The following is a 19,005-nucleotide window of genomic DNA, read 5'->3' as shown; positions in this document are numbered from 1 at the left end:
AGAACAGTATAATGAGGTAGACTGTAGGGCGATTGCATTTTAGAGAGTGAGGTAGACTCTAGAGTCAGATTGCTTAGGTTCAAATCTTATTACCATATCTGGTATTTGTGTGACTTCAGGCAAGTGAATTAATGTCTCTAAGACTCATTTTGTAGCATGAGGATGATAATAACAGCACCTACCTTCTGTGGTTCGTATGGAGATTAAAACAGATTTTTCATGTAAAAATATTAGCACAGTATATTGTAGCATATAATGTACTAATAGTTATTATTTTTGTGTCACTGGATATTATTTCACATTGTAATATATTCTTATTTGAAAATGATACAGAAGCATATTTCATAGAGTAGATCTTATTTGTTCTTTAAAAGTTCAGATCAGATAAATCCAAAGGGATATCAGAATCTAGTTATATGACATTATGGTAGTCTTTATAGCATGTTTCAAATTTCAGTGTGCATAAGAATGACTGGGGTGCCTCCTACAAATGGTACAAATGTGGGTCACTTTCCAGGCATATTGATTCTGGAATCAGTATTTCTTATAATTCATGTATTTCTTAGAAACACAGGTTTGAAAACCACTGGTCTGTAAGTCTGTTTCCAGTGCAGGCCAAATAGTCAATTATTTTGTCTCATCATTTTAAGGTATAACATATAAGGTGTTTTTTGTTATTTTTGGTGCATATGCTCACTACAAATGGTAAAAAAAATTCCCCTAAATCTATACTTGCTCTAGGATTACTTATTAGTAAATAGTGTCATACATCAGTGTATCTAATCTAGAAACCTGGATTCATCCTTGATTACTCCTTCTACCTTTCCTTCCAGCTCTAATCCATTATTGATGAAGTTTCTTACATGGAAGGTTTTTGTAACCTCTATTTGAACTTGCCTTTCTTCTCCCTTACAGTCTTTCTAAAACACAGAGCTGATCATGCCATCCACTTGCATAAATGTCTTCCTTAATAATTATCCATTGCCCAAAGATGTCTAAATTTCTTAGTATATCTTATAAGGCCATTGGAATGCAGCTCCACTTTCCTATATTTCCTATCATCTTGTTTTCTGGGAATATTGAATTTCTTGCCATTCCTTGAGAAAATACCATATTTTTTCATGTTTACTTGTTGTGTACATTCTGCTTTTTCCTATCTTATATGCCTAGAAGATTTATTGCTTATGGTCAAGAATCAGTTCCCATGTCAATCCATCCCCAAATAACTGTCTCACTCTCTTGCCCAGTCTTTCTTTCACCCAGTGTTTATTGAGCACCCACCATGTGCCTGGCATTGTTTCCAGGCTAGGGATGCATGTGTGAACAAGACAGTTTTCCTGTCTTCACTTGTCATACAGTCTAAGTGAAGTCTCTAGCAAACACCCTCCTTTTATCTTATTCCCCCAGTGTTACTATGAAGTGTTATATGTACCTCTATTCCCATTTAATTTTGATCTCCAGGGCTGAGACCGTATCTTATATTTATTAATATTCCTCACCTAAGCAGTTGGCACAGTATATGGCTTCTGGTGAGCCCTGAAATGTACAGTTGAATAAAACTTAGGAATCTAAATATAAAGCTATTCCCAGGATAGATCAAAACTAAACTTTATAGGAGACATTTGTACTTTTAGTTATATAAGTAATAAAATGACTAAATACAATCTAGAGGGGAAACCTATGTTCCCACTATACTGTCCCCACTATATAATGTCATTGTTATTTTATTCTTTACAGAAAATATTTAAGGAAAATTGGGAGGAATATTCTGTCATTTGAAACTTAAAAGTATTTTAAGCCATTTATATCAATTTATTTTGTGATTTATTCAAAATAATGATTTGAAATAGAGATTATAGACAGTATTCTAATTATTGATATTATTATTGATATTATATATCCATACAACTTTTTCTGTTCAAGTGAATTATTTACTATTTCCAGCTGACTTTATTTTTAATGTTTTGTGCCTAGGTCAGTCCTGGTCTGTATCTTACAGTTATGTAATGACATGCTTGTAATAAAGCAATTAAAGACATGGTTTTTGTTCATAGAATTTTTAAACTATCACATCAGTGAACTGGTAGATGTCACTTGTTTAATTTTTCCAGTCAAAGGTACAAATGAGAAGCCTCAAGAAGGACATTTCTGCCACCCCCCATTAGTGTTTTTATCCTTTTCACTTGAAATCAAAATGAGCAATTCTTTGGGATTATAGAAAAAAAGACACATTTTTGTAAAAATAGAGGAATGTATAAAATGAGGTAATTTTAAATCCAAAATTGAAGTGGAGGAAAAGAGATCTGAACCCCTTGGTTACTGGGAAGACAATCTTAAAATGTTGCAGATCAACGGAAGCTGCCTTAACCTCTTCTTACAAAATTGTATCGATAAGAGTAGGACACTGGAACAGGAACCCAAACAAAACTATTCTCTTCCAGCCTCTGGGAAAAGGAGATAGAGAAAAGATCTAGTTGTAAGAAAATTTTACAAACAGTCATTGAATTTTAACCGTCTGCACTTATGGTGGTCATGTCATTTATAATACAACCTGGGATACTTTGGGAAGTGAAAGGAGGTGGTATTAATAATTACACTGGCACAATAGGTGTAAGTTAGAACCTAGGCAGTTGAGATAGTGTTCTGTCATAACTGCTGCAATAGTGGTATGAAGAACGTATCATGAGAACATAAAGAAGGGAGCTTGTAGGTTAAGGAAAACCTTTACACGTCTGAGTAAGACTCCTGAAGAATGAGGATTTCCTCCAAATTGGGTAGGGAAACAAAGGGCATGCCAGGCTGAAGAAACCTAGTGCCATCTTGCTGTCTGTGTAGTCTTGCCTCTGTACGCATCATTCACTCTCAAGAGGTGCTTCATGTCCATCATTCATCTAAAGTAGCCCTACGGAAGTGTTCAGTTTTTAGTATAATAAGCCTAACGTTTAAGAAAGTTATAACTAAACTGATTTACTTGCAGTAGTAATTGATAGGTTTTCCTTGCCTATCTCTACTACAGTATTTATATTTAAAATATACCAATGATTAAAAAGGTTATCTGCTACAGTTGCTTGAGAGGAAAAATTATTATTTTCAGTATGTGAGGGTAGATAATACTTGTTCTGCATTCCAGATTGTTACACCAGAACAAATCGATGAAAATTACAAAGGGACAGAGTTTGGCATGAGTATAAGAGACAATATTTGACTACTCTATCAAAGATGGAATAGGCTCTCTTAGGAAGTTTTGAGTTCCTCTGCATTAGAGGTAAAACAAAGGCCCTTTTCCCAGGATGCTATCATTGGGATAGATCCTTTCCCTACTAAATTATATAACTCTTTGATATTAATAATTGTTAGAATTTCAGGAAATGTTAGAGAGATAGTTTGAAGCGGTGCTTCCTCAACTTTTGGACCTGTGGGTAATGGTGAGAAGGTGTACTCCCAGTGTCCTTGCTGGTAGAGGAGACAGATTTGCTGCTGGCTTTTACAGAGGTAATACCAACTATAGTTATGCCATATACTTTTAATCCTTTGTGTCTGCTCACAGTAATCATAGATAATATTAAATATATAATTAAATACATATCCAATTTATGTAGTCGTGTTTAATTTTGTTAAATTCTTATGCACCCAGCTTTTCTAGCTTGTTGCTTATTAGCATTTGTTCATGTATATTCACAAATAAATCACAGAAAATATTGCTCAACTCTGCTCCCACTCCTAATTCCTCTGACATTTTCAAGAAGGCATATAAGACAATAGAAGTTTTACTTCAAAAATGAGCAAATCTTGGATCATAAAAGTAATGCACAGGACTTCCCTGGTGGCGCAGTGGTCAAGAATCCGCCTGCCAATGCAAGGGACACGGCTTCGAGCCCTGGTCTGGGAAGATCCCACATGCCGCGGAGCAGCTGGGCCCGTGAGCCGCAATTACTGAGCCTGCGCGTCTGGAGCCTGTGCTGCGCAACAAGAGAGGCCGCGATAATGAGAGGCCCGTGCACCGCGATGAAGAGTGGTCCCCACTTAACGCAACTAGAGAAAGCCCTCGCACAGAAACGAAGACCCAACACAGCAATAAATAAATAAATGAATGAATAAATAAATACATACATATATACATACATACAAAGTTAAAAAAAAAAAAAAGTAATGCACGGGACTTCCCTGGTGGCACAGTGGTTAAGAATCCGCCTGCCATTGCAAGGGACACGGGTTCCATACCTGGTCTGGGAAGATACCACATGCCGCGGAGGAACTACGCCCGTGCGCCACAACTACTGAGCCTGCGCTCTAGAGCCCACAAGCTACAACTACTGAAGCCTGCACGCCTAGAGCCCGTGCTCCGCAACGGGAGAAGCCACTGCAATGAGAAGCCTGTGCACCACAACGAAGAGTAGCCCCCGTGCGCTGCAACTAGAGAAAGCCCACGCACAGCAACAAAGACCCAACACAGCCAAAAATAAATAAAATAAATTTATAAAAAAAAATTAAATAAAAGTAATGCGCTAAAACTTGTAACCAAAATTCATTAATTTAGACGCACTAATATGTGAATTAACCATTTGCCTGGGCTAGCCACATAACTTTCACATGATTGATTGATCCATAAAAATTGTTTTTGCTAAGCAAATAATAACTAATTTTAATTATAGTTGCTACTATTTATTGAATATCTGTTCTGGGCTAGGCACTGTGCTAAGTAAGTTGCACCTCACACCTTGTAACAATGCCTTCAAGGTTAGGTAACTAGTATATTCACTATAGGTATGAGAAAATGGATGCCTGTCAGGTTTAGTGACTTAGTCTAAGGCTACATGGTTTGTAGGTGATTAAGCTAGATTTGAATCCAGTTCTTTTTTATTTCAGAGTTGTTCTTTCTGTTATTCCCAAATAGATGTATGCCAGTAGTTTTTGGTCATTAATTTACTATGTGTACTTGAAACTAACTTTATTTAAAAATCAATTTTATGTTGTATATTTTTTGACAGGTAAAGCTATTAATATGATTTATTGCAGCATGTTACAAAGCAGTATATATTGAAAACATTTTAAAATAAATGCATGTTTACTCACATATATATACATATATGTGTGTGCGTGTGCATATGTGCACATACATGGAGAATTAAGCTAAAGGGGGAAAGAATATATTTATGTATGTGTGTATATGTCTGTAGATGTATAGAGATATAAAAGGTTTCTTTACTGTAGTTTTCTCTTGGTGGTTTTCTGTATGTATATATGTATATATGTATATGCTTATATAATATTAAATTGCTGAATATTGACTATAGTTATTCCATTACCTCCAGAAAGAGTCATTGGGAACACTCACAGGACTTACAAGTTACACAATAAGAGGAAAAGAGCAACTGTAATTTTAGCAGTTCTTTTGTGTTTTGCTTCCTTGCATTTGAATGGTTGGCCATCATCACCAGCTAGCCACAATTTTTTTTTCTCTTTTTCCTAGCCACATTCCCCCCCCCCCACCCCCCGCCCCCCTCTTTTTCCCTTAATGCAGCTCTGGGCTAAACCACTGGGCTTCAGAGAAATCCTAGTGGATTATCTCATTTGTTTTTTTATATCAATACTTCTCACATAGCACAGTTTTGGAGAGGCTGAACTGGAAACATTAAGTGAGAATAGGAAGAAATAGAGGTAAACCTCTCCTTAAAGTCTCTCCCCCGTTCTCCCCCCCACCCCCGCCAATAAAAAGCACATTGATCTCAGCTTGCTCATATAGTTTAATTTCTGACTGTCTAGCATAGGAGTTGGCAATCTACAGCTCATGAGGCCAGGTCTGTTTTACTGAAACATAGCCACATACGTTTACTTATGTATTTTCTACTATTGCTTTCTTGGTTACAACAGAGTTGAGGTTACAACAGAAGAAGAGAGTTTATGGCCTAAAATACTTATTGTCTGGGCCTTTTTTAATTAAAAAGTTTGTATACTCCTAATCTAGCATGTAAAGAAGAAACCAGGGACTTCTTATTTCATTACCAGGGGAACTTTACCCTAATATTTCAAGTTAGAGTTCCTCATAGGAACATTGTAGCACATGAGCATTACATAGTATTTCATGTCTAAAATGGCCCTGAATACTATTTTTGAATTAGTCTGGGAAGTAACATAGTTTCTGGGAGGAAACATGTTCTGTCTTTCAGGAAATATATTATGAAGAAACTTTGAAATTCTTCCATATTACAATTCTAGTTGGGGGTTCCTGGTAATTAATTATATAAAAGAGAAAGGGGTAAGGAGGGCAAAGAAGAAAGGCTGATTCATTTTGATTTGGATTGACAACAACACCTGCATTGTATGTTAGGTTCATTTTATGTCATTATTCATCAGGCAAACATTTGACCCAATATTGGCTTCTCACCACCTGTCAATTTTCATATTGTGTGCATAGGGGTTTTTGTTGTTGTTGTTTATCAGTTTTCTTCCATTTGTATGTAAGGTCCAGTAAGGAACGATCTGTCTTGCTCATTGATGTATTTTCCCAGTACCTAAAACAGTACCTGACCATATAGGTGTTCAATTAATGTTTCTTGAACGAATGAACTCAGACTTGAGATTTTATTTTTGTCACAAAATTGTGGCTTTTCAAAAATGTCTGCAATCAGTTTGTACTTAGAAAATAGGCAATAATTAGAAATATGCCAGCCTTTGTGAAGAATATATCTTCAGACTAATCATCTTAACTATTAGTCCTATCACATTGCATAGTAGTAACTATGTCCTCACGTTAGCGAAACTGTTTGATGCCTGACAATTATAAATTGATGTAAAATGGTTAGGTTATATATTTCCATTAGGTGGATTTCACACTGGCTTTAAAGATCCTTAACTCTGGTTTTGCAAACTACTGTAGGTTCTGAATTACTGTAAGGGTTGTTATAAAAATTGTATTAAGTTCTCAAGTATAGTTAAATCATTTAAAAATCATTGGCTTACTCATAATTTTTCTTCCTCAATGTCTCCAAACAGATACCATTTATAACAAAAAGATAACACTGAGTACTAGCAGTGATCTATTCATGGTCCCTTGCAGTTTTTTAATGAGCTCTGATCCCACCCAATGGTGAGCTGTTTTCATTCCATATTTAAGACAACCTAAAAGAGTCACTAATTTTAAAGACATACCCTAAACCATTTAAAAGTAGATCGAATTTCATTGGAGTTTAAAAAAAAAAAATCCAAAATTTGTAGGAAATGCTCTGAAATCAACTGAATGATCTGAGTATGTAGTAATTTCAAAGTGATTGGAATAACTGGGTTATGTAATATGCTTAGTGGTTTGACACTAACCAATTTGTGGTTGTCACGGCTTACACTGAGTATAACAGAATGGCGGAAGGTAGGCAGATGCAAGCTAAATTTATAGAACAATGTGACCAGTTTCCTTTGCTGAGGAAAAGACTGATTCAAAACAAATAGCCCCTTAGTTCTGTGTTAACATCTAAATATCTCAAAGGTAGGCATAATGGCTCTTAAACTAAAATATCAGTAATGTTATAGTTTTTTTTTCTTCTTTAGATTGTGCTTTTGTTTAAAGCAAATAGGATGCTGAATATATTAATAGAAAAATAGCTTGAGGAATATTGACACTGTATTCCAGGGGTTGGCAGACTACCAACCGCAGGGCAATTTTTGGCTTTGGCCTGTTTTTGTAAAACAAGTGAGCTAAGAATGGTGTTTACATTTTAGAAGCTTTTTTTTTTTCTTTCAGTATTTTTTTTTTTTTAAATAATCTCACACAAGGTCATTAATCACTGCATAGTGCCCTGTTATATAGATGAACCTTTTTAAAAAAAATTTATTTATTTATACCTGCTGCATTGAGTCTTAGTTGCGGCATGTGGGATCTTCATCGCATGCAGGCTTCCCTGTAGTTGCGGCGTGCGGGCTCTAGAGTCCGTGGGCTCTCTAGTTGTGGTGTGCAGGCTCTTCATTGCAGCGCATGGTCTTCTATCTAGTTGCGGCGCACAGGGCTCTCTAGTTGTGGTGCGTGGGCTCTAGAGCATGCAGGCTTAGTTGCCCTGCGGCATCTTAGTTCCCCGACCAGAGATCGAACCCATGTCCCCTGCATTGGAAGGCGGATTCTTAACCACTAGACCACCAGGGAAGTCCCTCTTTCAGTATTTTAAAGATGTTGCTCCACTGTCTTCTCATTTGCCTGTTTTCCACGAGAAATTTGTCATTCTTCTTATTCCTCTGTATGTAACTTGTCTTCTTTTATCTGGTCGCTTTTAAGACTTTTCTCTACCAGTGGTTTTGAGCAATTTGATTATGATGTGCCTTGGTCTAATTTTGGTCCTGTTTCTTGTGCTTGGGGTTGATTGAGCTTCTTGGATTTATTGGCTTATTTTGATCAAATTTGGAAAGTTCTCATCTATTATTTCCTCAATTAATTCTTCTATCACCTAATTTTTTCCTCTGAGGACTCCAGTTACACTTATTGTAATTGTGTTAGGCTGCTTGAAGCTCCATAGTTCACTGATAGTCTTTTCATTTATTTTTTGTTCCCTTTGTGTTACATTTTGGATAGTTTTTATTGCTTTGTCTTCAAATTCACAATTCTTACTTTCTATAAAAGCCATTATGCTTTTATTCCCATCCAGTATATTTACATCTGAGACATTGTAGTTTTCATCTCCAGAAATTCAATTTGAGTGCTTTTTACACTTTTCATGCCTCTCCCTAAGTTTTTGAACATATAGACTACAGTTATAAATAAAAACTGTTTTAATGTCCTTTTCTGCTGATTCTAACAGTTCAGCTTTGGGTCATTTTCAGTTGATTAATTTTTCTGCTTACTATGAGTCATAGTATGACTTTGCTTCTTTGTATGTCTGATGATATTTGGATGCTAATCATTGTAAATTTTGCTTCATTAGGTGTTCCCTATTTTTTCTGTTCTTATGATTCTTCTTGAGCTTTGGTCTGAGACACATTTTAGTCACTTGGAAACAGTGTAATTCTTTCAAGTCTTGCTTTGGAGATTTGTTAGGTGGGATCAAAGAAATGTTTAGTCTGTATGTGATTGTTCCCCACCACTAAGCCAAGACTTTTCTGAATACTCTAACCAATGCCCCATGCACTGTTAAGTTTTTCAATATGGCCATTAGGAACAAGCACTGCTCCCTGTGCTGTGTGAACACAAGGTACTCATCCCTTTAATTCTTTCGAGTGGTAATTTCCTCACAAACATGCACCAATCATTGCTATATTGACTACATAAGGGATCCCTTTGCAGATATCCAGTGTTCTCTCTCTGTGCAGTGCTCTCTTCTCTAACACTTTTTGGTCTCCTTGGACTCTGAGCTCTGTCTCTTAAACTCAGACAGTTTGGGTTTCTCCTCTCAGCACCAAGGCCTGGAAACTCTCTAAAGACAGTAAGCTGGGGCAGTTGTAGAGCATGGTTGCTTATTTCTCATTTCTCAGGGATTATTTTTCTTTACTTCTTGATGTCCAGTGTCTTGAACTATCATTTTATATGTTTTGTTACGTTTTTTGGTTGATTCAAATAGGACAGTATTTTTGGTGCCTGTTACTATTGTGTCAGTACATTGTGGCCAGAAGTGAAAGTTGTGCTTGGGGTTGGGGTTAAAATTTAAGAATGAGTGGTTGAATAATTCCAGGTGATGATACACAGAGTTGCACCGTAGGTATAAGTGGAGTAGAGATGTGAAGGTCATTCAGTGAGTCATCCACATGGACTTGGAAGTCTCCTAAGTAGATAGATTTGAGAGAGAGTGTAAGACTTTAAAGAAACCAAGAGCCAAAGTTGTGAAGTTTTAATACTACACGGTTTGTGTGTTTGGTTAAGAAAATACTCTTTTAAAATTATGTTAAATTTCTTTTGTCTGTTCTAGAACCGTCTGATAACTTAAGGGAGATTCTCCAAAATGTGGCCAAATTGCAAGGAGTATCAAATATGAGAAAGCTAGGCCATCTGAATAACTTTACTAAGGTAAGTAAGTTCATTCTTTATATTACCATCTTAAATTCTTTTTTCCTTATTGTACTCATTAGATGCTTCTTAACCAACATTAACAAGAAATTCTTGAGTATTCCTTCAGTATTAGTGCTTTCCTCTGCTACTTCTCATGGATTTTTGTCATATGTTTTTAAATTTAAAAGTATATTTGAAAAATGGGAAGCATTATATGCTTGTAAAAAATTTGGTAGGTTCAGAAGCGAATAAAGAAAAAAAAACACTGAGAAGTCCATAATTCAGTCTCCATAAATATGTTTGTACATAAGTACGTGTGTGTTGCTTTTCATAGGTGTAATCATTTCCAGAGAAGTATTACAACTTCCTCTCTTTCCCTAATACTCTTTTCCCATTATCTGGATCTCAATTAGAGCTCAAGATAAATGTAGGGGCCCTTGTCCCAAATAAATATTGACTTGATCTCTGTTAGCAGCCAAGAATTCCCAAGTTTGATAGATGGATTGGTGTGCTTTTGAGCCTGGTAATGCTGGACAGCCAACTCTTGGAAACACTAAAATGCCTGTTATTTGAGGTGATGCCATAAATAGAGAGCAAAATGCCTTCTTTGGGAAATTTTTTTTCCCTTTTTAGTTTACTAAATATAAATTGTTATACATTTTATTTTATTGTTTTATTTTTAAATTTTTGTTGAAGTAGAGTTGATTTATAATGTCATGTTAGTTTCAGGTGTGCAGCACAGTGGTTCAGATTACATATATATGCGTACACATATATATGTATTCTTTTTCAGATTCTTTTCCCTTATAGGCTATTACAAAATACTGAGTATAGTTCCCTGTTGTACATTTTAAATGTAGGAATAACTGTTTGTTCTAACCCCTTACTACTCAAAGTGTGATCCATAGACCAGCAGCATTGGTGTCACCTTGGAGCTTGTTTGATATGTACAGTTTTTGACCCCACCCCAGACCTACCGAACGAGAATCTACATTTTAATGAATATCTCAGGTGAATTTGGGTGTACATTAAAGTTTGAGCGGCACTGTTTTAATCCTTCCAAAATGTTTAATTCTTTGCTACCTGGTAGTTAGACTGTGGCTTGGATTTGATTTTATTTCATAGAAATAGAAGGGGACGAGAATATAGTCACTATGTAACCAAGTTGTTTTTTTCAATATGGTGTTGTGTGATAAATATTTACAAAATAGATTAGTTTTTTTCTTTTCATAGTTAGGGAAACATACATATGCATTTATTTTTTTCTTAGTGAAACTTTGAAATATTCTGGCATTTTATTTTTATATAACAGTTGAGAAAATTATTTTGTACGAGGGATGACAAAGTGATTTTTTTAAAAACAACTTTCAAAAACACTGAATGAGTGCTTGTGAAGGGGTTTTCAAAAATATCCCTGTGTATATTTTCATTTTTATCAATGTAATGAAAGTCTTCAAATACATTTCTTCAGTGTGCTAGTCAGATAATACCAAGTTTTTACGACCTAGAGTTGTTCCACGGTTGCAAATGGCATCTCCTGGTTTCACTCCCTCTATTAAATTTCTCAGTTTTATGTCATCATTCTTCACCCAACCCTAATAATAATACGTCTTACCACTTGCCTAGATTTAACTGTTAAAAACAATTAGTAGAGGTTTTTGTCCTGTTTGAACTCATGGTTCCTGTCACAGTCAGGTTGATATCTAGATACGTAGTTCCGCATCTCTTGACAACTGGGATTCTGTAAGTTGGGAATGAATGTAAGAATTGCAATGATTTCTGTTATTCCACTTTGGCACCAGAATGGGTACTAAAGCAATCTAAAAAATCTACAGCAGCACTATGCAGTAGAAATATATGTGAGCCACGTGTGTAATTTTAAATTTCTAGTAGCCACACTAAAAAAAGTAAAAGGAAATGTGAAATTATTTTTAATATATATTTTCTTTAGTCCAGTATATCCACATTATTATCATTATGTAATTAGTATAAAATATTAATGAGATATTTAATATTTTTTCATGCTAAAATCTTTGAAATCAAGTGTGTATGTTATGCTTATAGCACATCTCAATTCAGGCTAGCCGTATTTCCACGCTCACAGCCACCTGTGTGTGGCTAGTGACTACTAACCGTAATGGACAGTGCACATACAGAACTTTTTGGAATAGGAGTGCTTTAAACATCTGTTTCTAGGAATCTGTTGGACACCTCTCTTTTTCCCTTGTCTATTCTCCATTTATTTCTGTCTAGATCCCAGTTTCTCTAGGGTTAAGGTCAGTTGCCCTCTCTCCCTTTTTCCCTCCTCCATTTCTTTGTTTTTTTGAATTTTTCCCATAGTATTTCACTAAGTTGTTCCCTCCACTTGGTCTCTCCTTGATTTGTGTTCTCCCAGTCTCTTCTCCCGTTTCTCCTTCCCTCTACTCTCCTCCTCCCCTTTTACCTCCTTCCCTGCTTCATCTCCTCCCTCTTCACCCTTCCCTATCTGCTTCCCCCATTCCTCCTTCCTTCCCTGTTTCTTCTCTCCTTCCCTTCCGCCATCATACCACTGTAGAGTATAGAATGATGCATCTCTGTAATGAAGGCCCTAGGCTTTTGAGCTTTTCGTATTCTTGTTTGTTTTTTGTTTTGCCATATCCTTTGTTTACAGTTTTCATATTTCTCTCTGAAAAGGGCTTGTAGCAGCCCTCTTATATGCTGTTTTAAATTATTTATGGATTTAAAAATCAGATAAACATACTTACTGAAATTTTTCTACAATATGAGGGACTAAACCTTGGGTCAGGGTGTGAGGGGCTGTTCAGTTAGTAAAATCTATGAACATGAGACTTGATAAAAACTCACTTGGCTGCCTGGTGATACAGTGAGGAAAGCATGAACTTCAGATCAAGTAAACGGGGTCTTACAGCCCAGCTCTGACCCTAACAAGGCAGTCTCGGGCAGATTTCTTTACTCAGAGATAATTTTGCTGCAATTAGAAGCAAGGTGTCAGTACAGTGCCTGGTACATAATATATACTCCATAACAGGTAATGCCTTACAACCTAGGGTTTGTTTTTTGTTTCCTTTTGCATTTTTTGCCACTTTTCAGGAATTTTTGTTGACTCTAAAAAGGTGTGAGTCTGCTTAATAGCTTGAGTTGCAGGTTGGTAAGCTGTTACTGTAACAGGGTTTTTCAGCATGAGCAACATTGACATATTGGGCCAGATAATTATTTGTTTTGGGAAGCTGTCTTGTTCATTGTAGTGTGTTTAGCTGCATCCCTGGCCTCTACCCACTGGATACCAGTAGCACACCTCCACCAGTTGTCACAAGCAAAAATGTCTCAAAGCATTGCCGAATGTTTCCTAGGGGACAGAGTCATCCCCTAGGTGATAAATAAAGGTCTGTAGGTTTTATTATAAAATTTCTCCAAATACCTGGCACAAAATAAATGCTTATTGAATTTAATCATAATATAATGTGTCTTTGAATTCCATTTTGTTAGCGAGCTACGTTAATAAATATTTACAGAGCCGGTATTCTTTTAAAATCTGTAAGTTCATTAACTTACAGAGTAAAATTTATAAATTCTTAGAAATCTCTAAGAATAGCTCTATAGAATAAGAAAATAAGAAACAGGATTATGATTCCAGGAGACCAGTTAGACAGGAGTTGGTTGGTCACCCTTCACTGTGTTCCTGTAATAGGTTATATATGTGTCTACTAAATTTTATCTGCTCTTTTATTATCATTATTATTTATTGTGTGCGACTATCTTATTAAACTGAGTTTATTAAATATAAGAAATATGTAGTATCTATTTTTTTACTCTTATATCCCTCTCTTCCCCAAATCCTGGCACATATCAAGTGTTTAATTAAAGGTATTGTATTACATTGGGATGATTTTGCAGTTTAAATAAGAGTTTTTGTTGTACTAGCATTTGTTTTGTTATTAAGTAACAAAACAAACCAGGATTAAGTTAATTTAGTAGATCAGTGGGGCTAAAATGTTGTAGAGGGTGGCCTTTATCTACAGAATTAAACCTCCTTTTAAGGTATGAAGAGAGGGTGCTAGTGTTGTGATCCTAGAACCATGTGAATGTCACACACCCATGCTTGCCTTCTGACATCATTTCACTAGATAAAGTAATGTGTATAACAGGCTGCTGATGAATATAATCTTAGTATTCTATTTTTAAAACTGACAACATGCTCATAATCTAAAGACTTGTTTTTAAAGATGAAAATATTTTAGCTCTTTTACATTTTAAAGTTCTCTTTTCCTATATTTAATCTCATATATTAAAAGCTCCAGAGGAATCTTTATTTTGTTCTGTTTTTAAAAACTTCAAAATTATATAAGTTAAATATAAAAATTTAAATGGTACTAAACAATATATGGTAAAAAGTGAAATTCCTCTCTCACATCTCCTTCCCATCCACCTCCTTACCCTGACAAAAATACCGTTCCTCACAGGTAACCACTAGAAAGTATTTATTCTTCTCTGATATAATTATAAATATGTGTGTGTGTGTATTTCAGTGAGTTGTGAGAATTAAATAAGCTAAACAAAACAAAGTGTCTAATATAATGCTCAGTTTATTTACCATTTATTATATGTATACATAAAGGTTTTTTTCAATGAGATCTTGAGATTTATGGATTTGTAGTTTGTGTTTTTTACACTTTCTGATATATCATAGAGTCCTTTCCTGTTCTATAAACGTAGATCTACTTTTTAGTAGCTGCATATGTGTGTTGGTAGATGTATGTGTGTGTGCATATCCATCCATATGATTGTATATGTATGTGCATCCAAGTATACAGACATATGCGTAATACATATACCGTAATTTGTTTAATCATTCCATCATTAGAAAATACAAGTTTTTCCTCCTTTTTGCATTTTAAATTAATGCATTAGTAACACTCTTGTGTACTGTCTTGTGTAGAATAGAATTGTAAAACTGTAATTATTTAGCCAAGAGCATTTGTACTTTGTATTTTAAAACCTACTTATAAATTGCCTTCTGAAAAGACTATGCTGTGGAATTCTAATTTGTGATAAGATTTTTTGAAGTTTGGATTATTCTTTCTGTTGCTCATTGAGGAGAACTGTTTAGTTAACCTTCAGAGCCATATAAGTAAAATGGGAATAGCATTTAACTGCCCAGTTTTAACTGATCATTATATATTTTTTAAAGTTAATAATTTTAATAAGCAGCTCAGACATTTTTATTGCCTAGAGATGGTTTAGACTTCTATTTTAACTTTGTCAGAATATAATATTGTTGATAGCCCCCTTTGATTATTTTAGTATTTGTAAGAAAGTTCTATGGATTAATGATAACCAATAGATTGATGCTGCACATGGATTTTAATAGGCAAAATATACCAGTGACATGTTATCAAAACCTTTTCCTCATTCATTCATTCATTCATATTATTTTTTGGCCATGCTATGCGGCATGCAGGATCTTAGTTCCCCAACCAGGTATCGAACCAGTGCCCCCTGCAGTGGAAGTGTGGAGTCTTAACCACTGGACTTCCAGGGAAGCCCCATACCCCATTTAAAGATAAGATATTATGTAACAGTATTTGTTTTGTTTATATTAAAAAAATTAAATTTAATAGTTATGCTCATAAAATAATTGCAGACTTCTGATGATATTGAATGCTTAAGTTGGTTTATAAGTAACAAATTTAACAAACCTAATTCAACTGAGCTGAAGTATCAATAAAAGGAAGTTATTTACTCTCATGATGAGGAAGACCACATGTCAGGTCTTAATTTCAGGCAGAATGACCTAGGGGTTGAAAAAATGTTAATTGCATTCTGTCTTTCCATTTCTCAGCTCTTTTCTTTTAGGTTAGCTTCATTCTCAAACACTTTCCATATGACTAAGTAAGATACATCATCTTTATAGCTTTCAGTCATAAAAGGAGAGGGTAGCCCTCTCTTACAACTTCTGCATGAACTCTGGTCCTATTTAGTGACATTAAGCTAGGTATTGTGACTGATAGTCATAAAAACACATGGGGTGAGGAGTGACTGAACACCAGTGAAATATGTGATGTCTAATAATTTAGCATTTTAAGTCACTGTTAGGATGCTAATTCTTACATTTTGAAAGGTCTTTAATGATTTCTAAGCATCAACAGTAATTTATTCTTAATATTAACAAACCTATGTGGTAAGGCAGGCATTTTTATAAGATAGAATTGAAGAAATTGCTACCTAATGATTGAAGGTTAATTAGTAATTCAGTCAGTAGTTGAGGTAGGATGAGATTCTCATTGTTTAAATTTACCAATTCAGCGTTCTTCTTGCTGTTTCTGCCTATCTCTTTCCCAGAGTTAAGAGTTAAAGGGTTTCAGCTCAATATCAAAAAAACAAACAACCCAATCCAAAAATGGGCAGAAGATCTAAATAGACATTTCTCCAAAGAAGATATACAGATTGCCAACAAACACATGAAAGGATGCTCAACATCATTAATCATTAGAGAAATGCAAATCAAAACTACAATGAGATATCATCTCACACCGGTCAGAATGGCCATCATCAAAAAATCTACAAACAATAAATGCTGGAGAGGGTGTGGAGAAAAGGGAACCCTCCTGCACCATTGGTGGAATGTAAATTGATACAGCCACTATGACAACAGTATGGAGGTTCCTTAAAAAACTAAAAATAGAACTACCATACGACCCAGCAATCTCACTACTGGGCATATACCCTGAGAAAAACATAATTCAAAAAGAATCATGTACCACAATGTTCATTGCAGCTCTATTTACAATAGTCAGGACATGGAAGCAAACTAAGTGTCCATCAACAGATGAATGGATAAAGAAGATGTGGCACATATATACAATGGAATATTACTCAGCCATAAAAAGAAACAAAATTGAGTTATTTGTAGTGAGGTGGATGGACCTAGAGTCTGTCATAGAGTGAAGTAAGTCAGAAAGAGAAAAACAAATACTGTATGTTAACACATATATATGGAATCTAAAAAACAAACGAACAAAAATGGTCATGAAGAACCTAGGGGCAAGATGGGAATAAAGACGGAGACCTACTAGAGAATGGACTTGAGGACACGGGGAGGGGGAAGTGTAAGCTGGGACAAAAGTGAGAGAGTGGCGTGGACATATATACACTACCAAATGTAAAATAGATAGCTAGTGGGAAGCAGCCACATAGCACAGGGAGATCAGCTCAGTGCTCTGTGACCACCTAGAGGGGTGGGAAAGGGAGGGTGGGAGGGAGATGCAAGAGGCAGTAGATATGGGGATGTATGTATATGTATAGCTGATTCACTTTGTTATAAAGCAGCAACTAACACACCATTGTAAAGCAATTATACTCCAATAAAGATGTTAAAAAAAAAAAAGAGTTAAAGGGTTTGATTTGTAGGGTTTATTTAAATCAGATGATTAGTAAGGTAGTGAGTCAGTCACTACAAAAATTTTTTATTAAAATAATTTATTCCTAATGTTTTGAAACTTAACAATAGATGAACTCCTGGTGATTAAAAGTGAAAGCGAATGCGTCTTTGATAATCGAAAATTTAGAATCTTATCAATGTCTTCTCTGATTTCTTATTCCTGATATATGTGAATTATTTACATATAGAAAATTTAGTCTCTGCGTGGGATAATTCTAATTCAAAAGGGATGTTTTCATTTAAGACTGATTAATAAGACCCTCTTCTATAATTCTGTAAACAATATGACAGCACAATTTAGCCACCATTGAAAGCATAGCCCTAATATCTCTTACTGTCCCTGGAAAATAGGCAGATGATTATGACTAATATGCTGTGTTCCATTGCAAAGTGTTTTTTAGTTGTTACTGGTGATTTTCCAGTTTCCAACTGAGTGGACATTTTTCTCAGAAACATTTCTTGCAGTTCAAATACATTTATATTAGGTAGTAGAAAATGAAACTCCTTTCTAAATAATTTCCTAATTGTGTGTGCTTTTTGGAAATCATAATAATAACTTTGAAAAAATTTTTACCTGTCAACAAAACTGCTAATTCTAGCAAATGTTAAATAGTGAACAGTCATACATTTTTTGGTTTGAGAAGGGGAGTAATTTTGAAATTATGTTTCTCTGAATCTATAGTTTTCTGCAAGGATATCTAGTAAGTGTGAAAAAGAAAATGCAGGAAAAGAGAACCAAGTACATACTTAGGGGAGAAACTAACCCTTGACAGGGTAAGATTTTTTATACTTCTACATTTCAAAGCATTTCATTTTATTAACAAACTGTAGCAGAAGAATGGAAACACTGCCTTTTTAGAAATGGAGTTGTTTTAAGAAAGCAACATTTCTCCCATTTTAAAAGCACAGTATCTTATATGTTAATAATAGAAAAATGAAGCTTAGAATTTTTTTTTTAAGTTAATGAATTAGAATATATCCAAGGTCTAAGTGATAACACCATGATAAGGAGTCCTTTTATTTTTCCTTTTCATTAATATATGGTACCATATAGTGACAGTGCTAGTAATCTGAAATATCTGGGGAATCTCAAATGAATACTAAATTATTTTTAGTAGTGTAGTGATAAGGTTCTTTTTGTGTGTGTTTTAATCCTTTGAAATGGGCAGTATTTGTATGTGTGTTTTTAGTTAGCTGTTCTGGGAAAAAAATAATAAATTCACTTACTCATTTTATGTGTTTATAGCCAGAGTGTGGTTCTCCAGACTCTTGATTCATACCATTTTTGAGGCTGGAGAAATGAAATAAGATGGTAATGTTCAGTTATTCTATTTTTAAATCCACCCCTTTCCCCCATGTACATTTTTTTTTGTTTTTTGTTTTTGTTTTTTCTTTTCCCATGTAGATAATTTTAATACTAAAGTATAGTCACATTTCACTGGGCTCTGGACTTAGACTGGTTTGGTTTGATTTCTGGCTTTACCACTTAATAGCTTTGTGGTGTTTGGAAGTCATATTACCATCTCTAGCCTCAGTAGTCTTTATTTACCAAAATATTACTTACTTTCTAGGGTTGACAAGATTAATAGTCAATAAATGCTAATTC

At 35.0% G+C, this 19,005-nt stretch overlaps 1 protein-coding gene across 5 annotated transcripts in view; it reads left to right on the top strand.

The window, feature by feature from the left end:
- RICTOR (RPTOR independent companion of MTOR complex 2) overlaps positions 1-19,005 on the top strand; it is a 120,021-nt gene that overhangs the window by 22,378 nt on the left and 78,638 nt on the right. For all 5 annotated transcript variants that reach the window (XM_059916287.1, XM_059916286.1, XM_059916283.1 and 2 more), the window contains exon 3: positions 9,882-9,979. In XM_059916287.1, the coding sequence (XP_059772270.1) occupies positions 9,882-9,979 (98 nt within the window). The remainder of the gene's footprint in view (positions 1-9,881; positions 9,980-19,005) is intronic.

This window comes from Balaenoptera ricei, chromosome 3 (genome assembly GCF_028023285.1).
Source record: "Balaenoptera ricei isolate mBalRic1 chromosome 3, mBalRic1.hap2, whole genome shotgun sequence".
Lineage (NCBI taxonomy): Eukaryota > Metazoa > Chordata > Mammalia > Artiodactyla > Balaenopteridae > Balaenoptera > Balaenoptera ricei.
The sequence above is the reverse complement of the archived record's forward strand: the minus strand, read 5'-3'. Positions and strand labels throughout refer to the sequence as shown.